Genomic DNA, 10,107 nt, shown 5'->3' on the forward strand with positions numbered 1-10,107 from the left:
GCTGGACACTAGATCTTAATTTCATAGTTCAAGTCAGACCTGAGTGAAAGGTCAGTGGGAGTTGATCCATGAATTGCAGTTAAGCTGAGAGTATCTGTTACTAGGTACTAAGGGGCAGTAAGGTCTACGTTCCCAAGCATTAGCATTTGGAAAAGGATATAACTCACCTGAGTGTAATCACAAAAAGAGTTCTGCTTTGGTGTACCCTGGAGTCAAAAGTGGAGAGGTCTGGCCTTTCTTTTATCCTTGCTTCTTTGAGCAAGTGCTATCATGGACCTCTCAAGCAAGTACTAATGGTAAAGCTAGTTTTCCCCTCTTTTTAAATATAATCTTATAGAGTAGAATCATAGAATCATTTAGGTTGGTAAAGACATTTTAAGATCGAGTCCAGCTGATAACCTAGCATGGTCAAGTCCACCACTAAACCATGTCCCTAAGCACCACATCTTTTAAATACCTTCAGGGATGGTGACTCAAGTCACTTCCCTGAGCAGCCTGTTCCAATGCTTGACAACCCTTTCAGTGAAAAGATTTTTCCTAATATCCAATCTAAACCACCCCTAGTGCAACTTGAGGCCATTTACTCTCATCCTATCGCTTGTTACTTGGGAGAAGAGATGGACACCCACCTCGCTACAGCCTCCTTTCAGGTAGTTGTAGAGAGCAGTAAGATCTTGCTTAGGACAGTCTGAGAAATCGGCTCTTGGTGATTTGTATCTAAAAGTGTGAACTGCTTGTGATGGTTACGGTGACTGCTGTGTCTATAGACAAAATTTGGAGGTTTTTTGTGATAGGGAATAATCTGTCATTCAACTTAAATTGTTGACGGCTCATTTATGTGGAATGCATTGTCTTTTCAGAGTAATTATTATCCTCTAGACAAGTACATTAGATGAATGCTTCTTCTCAGGTGTTCATCAGTGAAACTGTTAATGAAGATATTTAACTTGCCTTGTCTGCTTTCAAGCTTTTAACACTCTGAAATACATGGGACGCGTTTCCATCTTTCCAGCACATGTTGATTTAATCCAAGTTCACTTTTTTTTGCATGATTATAAACAAAGTGTAACTGTTGCACTTAAACACACTTAAACTTCCTGGTTTGTTGTTTTCTTTTTTGAAGATGCTTGTGGTTCTTAATTAAGTTGGTCTTGCTGTTGGTCTGCTTCTGTGAATAGCCAGCTGCATATGACAGGCTCCATAAAAAAGGATTTAAGTGCCTGACTTCAGACATCTGCATTTGGAAATTCTGGATTGGAAAAGTAAAAGCTTCAAAAAGGAGATAAAGTATTAGTAGGAAAAGCATTGGAATGCAGAGTGGTTCTGTGCCTGCGGATTATGACACACCCATCAGTTTGGTGTCTGCATTTGAGAGGGAAGCTTCAGCACTCCAGTCTCAACTCTGGGCTTCCTTGTGGAGGTAGAGACAGGGTACTAACGCTCTTCTACGGGAGTTTCTTGCCTTGTGATATATTTGTGTGCCAGCACTTCTGACATGTTACGAAATGTTAAGAATTTCAGAGATGCTTTTCTTGTTTAATTACCAACTTCTTGTAATGTGCGTGTTGTCCTTGGTGTTCTGAAATTGGACACAGAGAAATAACAGTACTGTTTGCCATCACTGAGTGATGCTATCAAACTGCAGAAACCTTGCCACATTTAGAAAAGTATTTTGGTTGCCTGGATGTCAGAAGAATAACAAATGTTTATAACAATTCTCAGCAGTAGGCAGAGATACTGGATGGCCCGAGGGCAGAAGGGGCTATATATACACAACAGCAGATGAATTGCAGCACTTGGGGTGGCGGAGAATGAACTGCAGTGGTAGAGACAGATCCATGGAGAAAGGATGGAAGGGTTCGATGGGGTGAGCACGCAGACGCGCATACACATACATGCTCGCTGCAGGAAGCTGTTAACAGTTTAAATTTTTTAAGAGGTTTTGTGTGCAGTCTCTGCTGTGTAAGGCATTAAAACACAGGCAGATAAAAGCTGAGAGCACTGATTATAGACACAGAACATTGTATGGCAGGATGCGTATGCCAAGGAAAGGGCACTGTGTGCTTACATAATTACCACTTAGGTAATTACAGAGCTAACGCCCAACTTGCCATCAAATGCAGCATCCTACTCCAGAGGTCTCTGAAGCAGTTTCAGACTGGCGTGCCTGTGCGAAGGGGAGCAGCTTCCAGCTCTGCTGGTGTGCAGGGCTGTGGGGTGGGCATGTCCTGGAGCAGGGGACCTGCACAGGCACGTGCTGTGGCCCACCCCAGAGGCACCGTTTTGAAGCCCACAGTGGCAGGTGCCAGTGCTGCTCACCCAGAGCTGAAACCAGTCCGACAGGGCACACGCCAGAGATGGGGCCTCGGTCCTTGTTCGCGGGGCTGGCAGCGAGTGCATCTCTCTCTGAGTTACGCCTTTGAGTTACAACGTTGTGGGAGGAGGCTGGTTCCTGGGCCGGGGAGGCAGAAACTTGCCCCTGCTCCTGAGAGCCATGCTGGAGCAACTCCATGTGGACACCCTTGTCACACGTTCATCGGGGATCTGTGGCAGGGTATGGAGCAGAACAGACCCCAGGTCTTGTTTGCTTCTGCAGTGGCATAGGTCACCCACATAGGGATAACTTCAACAGACCCACTTGGCACCCCTACTTTAAAGTAGATAGCGGGGAAATGAGTACAGTACACAAACCTAAACGGAACCATCTGCTTTGACAATTACGGCTATACCATCTGGAGGACAGGACCCAGCCTGCCCCTCACGTTTGTCAGAGGCTGAGGGACAACTGCCAGCCATGGAGGCTTCCATCACTGGAAAGGAGAGATGCCCACAGGACTGACTCGAGTGGTACTGCCTGCTGCTTCCCTCCCACCCTTGGCAGCAAATCACTGCAGATAGGGTTTCCAGTGGAGTGTTCTCAGGCACAGCAGTCAGCTGGCACGCTCATCAGTTGCGAAATGTTTGATCTGATGCCCATGGCAGCCAGACGTGTAAGTCCTGATTAATTCATCTTGACCAATGGTTTGCTGCTATGCCTGTGTAGGTAGAGACTGCAGAACATCATTAAAATCTAATCATGCTCAGGCAAGAATCAATAGTAGAAACTACTGAGATTTCAGTAATGGAAATGGGGCCTGAGATTCTCATTTTGGCTCTGGAGACTTCATAATTTGATCCTCCTGTTCTGGTGCAGGCAGTTTGTGTAAATGAGTTGAAATCATTTTTTAAACTGCTTTCTTTAGATTCATACTCCTTGCCAAGTGGAGAAACACTTTTTTTAAAGTACATCTTTGACAGGTCTTGGCCACATCTCTTTCTGCTTTCCTACATACCTGTAAACAAGCAAGGGCCTTGATAACATTGTTGCTCTACTAGCTAAGGGGAGATGCTTGTAACCAAATTGAAAAGTACACACGATGCAGATGTCACAGGGAAAATCTGGTGCCTTCAAGGTTTCTAACGGGCAAGCTTTTCTCAGTGCCAGGAGATGTTTGGCATAGGAATAGCAGGGAATCAGAGCTGGATCTCTGACTGTCAAGCTGTCCTGCCCCTGATCTAAGTCAGCCTGATGTATGAGTTGCTCCTGGGTATCTCTGCCATGGTCGGCTGCGTAGGTTTTGTTTGTTGCAGATTTTCCCCTCCTGCAGCCCATGGCATCCTGCTTGAATACATACCAGTCCTAAAAATCACATCTGCCTTTTTCGAGGAGAGCCATGTGGCTTATTCATTGTCTAGCCCCTGATTTGTGCAGCGCTTCAGACTCTCCAGGGTGTTTTGCTATGGGCTGTGCTGTGTGAAGAGAACAGGACTCCTTCTGAGGGGTAATGTACTGTCCCGGTGCCTCAGGAGGCCTCGAGGACAGAGAGTTTCCTGTCTGGTCCCTCAGGGAAGGAGCGGGAGGGTGCTGCCTGGGGTAGCAATGGAGTGCAAGAAAAAAAAGGCAAGTGGCTGCAGACAGGTTCAATCTCTGTTGGATGTATGTCTTTCTAGGGGTATTCCAGGTAGCACTGGCATGATGATTTTTAAGTACAGCACTAGGAGGAAGATCTTGTAGAAGACGTCATATATTGCACTGATTTATTTAGATAGCAACAGCTGAAAGCTTTACTTATAGCGGTTGTAACTCTGGCTTCTTATCAGTAACTTTAATATTGTGATCTGCCTTTAACCCTCTTACAGGGGGAAAAAAAAAGATGTAGCTGCCACAATACAGCTGCGTACGATTACCCTTTCTCAAGGTCTCCAGCAGAGTGATAAAATCCCATAAAAAGCTTTAGGGTACTGCTGGCAAACAAATCTCCTCTTGCAGGAATTGTGTCGATGCATGTTTCTTAAATATCTCTTGTGGCTACCAAATTGTTTAACTGAAGGTCTTTTGTACTGGAGAATTCTTCATGCTGAAGGAAATTGCTGGGGTTGTTAAGATACCATCCCACGCGCTTCATTTTTCCTAAGTTGTCTGGCTGCCCTGCTAATTATTTAACATGCAGTTTGAATGCCCCTTCTTGTCTCCCCATCCCAGCCTCTTCTTCATCCTGCAGTGAGTATTTAATGCTGAGATTTTGACATGACATCCATTTCCATATTGGTACACAGCAATGGCCCAAACATACAATTACATCTTCAGCTCAGGATGGAGCACAAGCAGCTGTTTTAATAAGAGTTTTCTTTCTCTCCTCCCAGAGCTCTGAAATAAGAGCAAAGGGAATACAGCAAATGACTGCCCAAGGAAATTGGTTTTTTATAAATGTTCTCTTCTCTCAAGTTTATTCCAGGGCGATAGCCCTGCTACAGCGTAGGAAAACACACTAGCGTTAACAAGTGATTATTCCAGAGGCCTGGTTTCACCCAGCATTCCAGTACTTGGAGGTGATGCATAGGTGAGCTGGAGCTGCTGCATTCATTCTGCTCGGCGCTATTTTTCTTCTGCTTTGTCATACGTATCCTCATTACAGCTTGCTGATGAGGACTGGTAATGGGATGAGTTACCTGGGATTGGACTTGGTACAATAGTCAGCTAATCATCAGTTCCCGGGCAGAGACATTTCTCATGGAAATGCATTTTCTTCCTGCGCTCAGGCAGTCCTTGTGAATAATGTGAGACAAGCGCGAGTACTGCCTGAGGAACAGCCTGGCAGTCAGTGACAGTCTCTGCCGTGGTGCCCCCCTCTCCCAGCGAGGGAGCAGTGGCTCAGTGCAGCGAGGTAGACGGGGGCTGCGCTCGGCAAACTTCTTTGGACAGGTACCATCGCTGGTGGTAGCGGCCAGCTCCCGGTACTGCGGTAGGCTGCAGAGCACCAGTTGCGAACCATTACCCTGCACTCATACAGTGAGTGAAAATGCTTTGTCTTATTTCAGGACGCCTTTCAGCGAGGCACAGGATTAAATCTTGGGTTTGTTCATATTTAGACAATCTGCTCTTGCTTTAACTAAAAAAATCTGGCTTCTTGGATCAGTAACTGAAATACTGCGTGTAAACAGCATTGATACATCAAGACACTGACCTTTGCTACTCATTGTGATTTTCAGGTGCTTGCGGAATTGTGGAAGGGTGAAGGGAAGACTCCTCTTGAAATTGTTAAAGAAAAGAAACTTGAACTGATACAGGATCAAAAAGAGCTTGAACAGATCTGCCAGGCGGTGATTGATGGACAAGAAAATGAGGTGATATGATGGTGCTGGGAAGTTTGTGCACTATGGCAGTCTGTGGCACTAAAAAGAGGGTTTAAATGGCCTTCCTTTTTTTCTCCTTCTGATTGGCATTTGTGGTCTAGAGCCAGTATAGGAGCATTAAAGCTGCTGCTCAGATATTATCAGGCTTTTCTTCTCCTTTCTTATTTTACTAAGTGGTTTTTTTGGAAATTGAAGCATACACAAAATGATCAGCAGAAGAAATTACCAGTCTGGCTAATGCGCTAAGTCATTCTGAGAGACCATAAAAATTTAATGCAGGAAAGCAAAACTGTGGGGCTCTTTCCCTCTTCAGCTCTACTGCCATTAACCTGACCTGGCCACCCAGCCACATAACTCTGATTTTTGTGTCATCTGTTGTAATATTAGGGCAACACTGTTAAACTGTTCTGAAGCTGGAGACTGGAGTTACTTCCAGCAAGGCATATATTAGGTATGGAATTAGAGACTGTATCAAAGGCTGACAAGGCAAAAAATTTACTTGCATCTGTCTTCACCCTGTCCCTGTCTCCCTCCACTGCCAAAAAGACAAGTCTAGTTGGCTCGCCTGCCTGACAATGTCTGTGGGAGGGGAAGGAGCCGGACCCCCGTGGCAGCAGCATTAGTGGCTCCAGAGCTGCTGTCCGCTCTGCTGTTCTGCTGCTGGGCTGTGGCAGCAGTGCAAATGCTGCCGTAGGAAAGATGGGGTTTAGGCTCTTCCCCGTCTCCTTGGAAGGACATGCAGCAGCCTGTGTGGCTCATTGCTCTAACAAGGTCTGAGCCGGGAAAAAGGGAAAAAAAACTTCTTGATCATGAAGGGGAGGAGTGAGAAGGGATCGTGACAGTCTAAAATCTACTTTATAAAAAGCAAAATGAAAACAAGTTCTTATATGTTCTCTGGAGCAAAAATGTAAAAGCAGAAGTGAATAGCTTATTTCTAATACAAACATTGTCTAGATCCATTTGCCATTTGGAAAAAAACATTTAACATCTTTTGAGAACAGTACCACCCACCCCAGATCTCATTGGGGCGTGCTAACAGCTCTGCAAGAGCTTTTGATAAAGAAAATGAGCTTGCAGTAGGTCGGCGTGACCTCCATCAGACTGACTCATTTGCAGAGCCTGATAAAAGTGCTGCTGTATTTTCAGACTGGTACAGGAGCACAAGTGTGGCTAGAAAGAACATAAGAACTGATTGGGAAGTGCAGAAGCTGAAGGTCCATAACTACACTCCCATTTCAATAATAATGCTTTCTCCGAGAACATAATTCCTCTCTGTTTTCCACTGTGTTAGTCAAGCCAAATGCAGCAGAATGGCCTCGCTTCCCTGCTTTTTCCAGGTGATCTTTTGCCAAGGCAAAAGCTGCCTTGAAGGCCTTTAATTCATTGCTTTAAATTGCTGCGAGAGCTTACCTTACAAAATAGAGTGAGCTGAGTACTTGGGGGGGGGAAGTATGCCTTGCTTTTGGATAGTACCTTTCTTTAAAATGAACTGACTTATAAACAGTTCCTCAAGCCAACACTGAGCACTTTATGAAAATGCAGTATCTGGATTGTACTGTGCTCTGCCCCATATAGGTAGTTTCTAGCAGATCAGGGGTAATGAGTCCTTTCCATATTGTGACATTACAGAGGTGTTAGACTGGCAATAGTTCAGATAGCATAATGAGTAGCAATATTTGCATTTGTGCTTGGTATTGGCACAGTAGGTGGTTCATACGTTCACAGTCCTTCCCTTAATTATCTGTAAATATGACATCCCGTTTAATTGAAACTAGCATGGTTTGCCCAGTAACTCTGACAATGTAGAGAATGTCTTCCCTGCCACACGAACAATATGAAGGCCAGAAGCTTGTCTTTCAGCAGTAGCAACTCCTTTAGAAATGCCCAGAAGTTAAATTTTCAATGCTTTTTTCAGTGTCTTTACTTGCTATTTTGCAGGTGATTGTGCATCAAACACTAGCTGTCTGATATGAGGTCGTATTTCTGATCAGTTAAGTAATTGCTATGTTGCAAAGCATTCCTTGCTTAAAGGAAATAACATGCTGTTACAAAAACACCTACGTCTGCACTTGAAGGACCTCACAAACATTATCAAATAGATTGTGATTCGATGCAAATTACTTGTTACACACTGAACGTTCTGTTGAGTAAACAGGTAGATCCTATTAGCAAAAGAAGTCCATCTCATTTTTCTGGCTCTTTTCCAGGAAGTCGCTGTTCAGGTTGCAGCCACTGTTTATATCCAAAAGCATTTTCTGTCTTTTTCAATAAGAGGAGATCTTTCTATTAGTTGTAAGGCCCTGCTGCTGTAGGGACTTGCTCTTGTCTCAGGGGAGCAGAGCAGGAGCTTATTGCAAAGCTGAAGGCAGTTTTTATAAATAACACCTTAATCCAAAATAGAGTATTCTACCACAATGGTCCAAAGGACAAAAATATTCATATTTGCCTGTGAATGAGCAAAGATGTCTGGTTTTCCTGTAACAGTGGTGTCTTGTTTTTTTTCTTTAAAGGTTATGGCCATAAAGGCAGGAAATCTAAAAGTTCTAAATAAGTTAATTGGCCTGGTACAAAGAGAAACACAAGGACGATCCAATCCTCTTCTGGTGAAGCAATTATTAGAGAAGAAGCTGTCAGAGTAGCCACAGGAGAAAAACCACGCCAGCGTCTACAGAAGACATGTGCTTCGGTCCGTCTGGTTCACTGCAAATGAACTTTGGTGCCGCCTTATGTATCATCAGGATTGTTAGTTGTACCTCAAGCAGCATTACATCCTCGCCTTCCCCAGATGCATCAGCCAAAGGCAGATGAGCAAAAGAATAGCAAGAGATGATAGAGTCGTTTCCATCTCCCTTCCTTTGGTGTGGCATCAAGAAATGTGATTACCACACAGCCATGGGAAACAAGCTCCCAAAACACCGAGAGGTGTTTGTGAGTAGGCAGAGCGCTTAAGCTGGAGTGGCTAGTTTTCTAATAAAGCAAGTATAAACTTAGCTTTTCTAGCAGCCTTTTTGTGAGAAGTGAAGTTCACAGATCTTGAATGCAAACTCTGGTGGTACACGCTAATAATTCATGTAGATTAGTGTGAGCACACTAGTAACAATCATTAAAACACCTAGCAATAATTAAGACGACAATGTGTGCCTCTGTGCCTAGCAGAAGGGAAAAAAATGTCCACTGCTATCATTCTTCCTGGTTTTTGAGATACAGGGAAAGGACGAAGTCGCTGGCTGCTTGAGCAAGTGCCTGAGGCTAGTGCCACAAACAGATCCAAGTGCCTCCATCTAAGAATTAGTATTACATTGTTTGTTCACCTTCTCCTTGTTATGTGCCCAAACATCTGCTTTGCCTGCTTGCAGCTCTTTCCGTTCTGAAGAGTGCCTGACACATGTGTGCCTGAGCCTTTCTGAGGTTCACATCCCATTTTGGCCTGTGAGGTTCAGCATAGCAGAAGTGTTTCTGCTGGCCCTGCACAACCTGCAGAGGAACAAGTATTGCCTTTCTCATAGGCGGTGGCTCAGTAAAGGGATCATTTGGTCCAGTTTGGTTTTTACTCTGCTCACCAGAACTTGACCCTGTGTTACAAACGCTCCAGGCCTACAGCTGCACACTTCTCTGGCACATGGCTTTCTGTTGTCACCTGGAACAGCACCACTTCATAGAAGCAAACGAACATGTGGTTGGCTTACCAAAACAGAACAGGATTCATCTGGGTTCCCAGGGGCTGCTCTGCTGTTTTATCTTAAGGAGTGTTTTATGATGTTTTTTTTACACCTTCCATTATTCAGCTCTGAGTACCCACTGAAATCCAGGGTTCTAGAGTTCACTTCCCAGTCCCAAACCATTAACAGGAAACACAACTAGAGGCAGCCTATCAAATTTACATTTATTAGGGAAAGAAATCTCATTTAGTACCAGGGGTCTGAAGTTCTTAAATACCTTCTGGAGGCTAAGCCATACATTCTAAAGATCACATTTATCTCAGACCTCAGAGCTACTTTCTCAGAATTGTTCTTTAGGATGTGCCTACAGGGCAGCCATTGTCACAGGAGTGCAGCAGGTATGGCCCTGGGACTTCAGTCACCTTTTGCAAATGTGTTTGCAACACTAGTTCAAACTCGGTTGGTGGCAGTTCATTCTCTTGAGTAGCAGTGCTAATGTACTTCTCAAGAAGGACATTTTTGCACAAACTGGGGCTCACAGTTCAAGTGTGAACTCTTAATTAGAAGGAAAAAAAACCCTGGTTTTCAAATGTATTTAATGAATAAAACATACCCATTATTCACATAAAAATAACTTTACAATTCAAAAGTCATACAGCTGACAAAAAGCAATAACATGGTTGCAATCAAAAACCATGACCCTTCAGAAGAGAAAAAAAAAAAAAAATCAAACCTCCCAAAAACTCCTCAAAACCAACCTTCCCCCCAGGATTTT

The 10,107-nt window shown here is 44.1% G+C and overlaps 1 protein-coding gene across 1 annotated transcript in view; it reads left to right on the forward strand.

The window, feature by feature from the left end:
• The window catches only part of GATB (glutamyl-tRNA amidotransferase subunit B), a 44,248-nt gene extending 35,461 nt beyond the window's left edge, over nt 1-8,787 (forward strand). The window contains exons 12-13 of the mRNA XM_059818213.1: nt 5,530-5,664; nt 8,184-8,787. Coding sequence (XP_059674196.1) covers nt 5,530-5,664; nt 8,184-8,312 — 264 coding nt within the window. The 3' untranslated portion in view covers nt 8,313-8,787. The remainder of the gene's footprint in view (nt 1-5,529; nt 5,665-8,183) is intronic.
• The last annotated feature ends 1,320 nt before the right edge of the window (nt 8,788-10,107 follow it).

This window comes from Gavia stellata, chromosome 5, assembly GCF_030936135.1.
Source record: "Gavia stellata isolate bGavSte3 chromosome 5, bGavSte3.hap2, whole genome shotgun sequence".
NCBI lineage: Eukaryota > Metazoa > Chordata > Aves > Gaviiformes > Gaviidae > Gavia > Gavia stellata.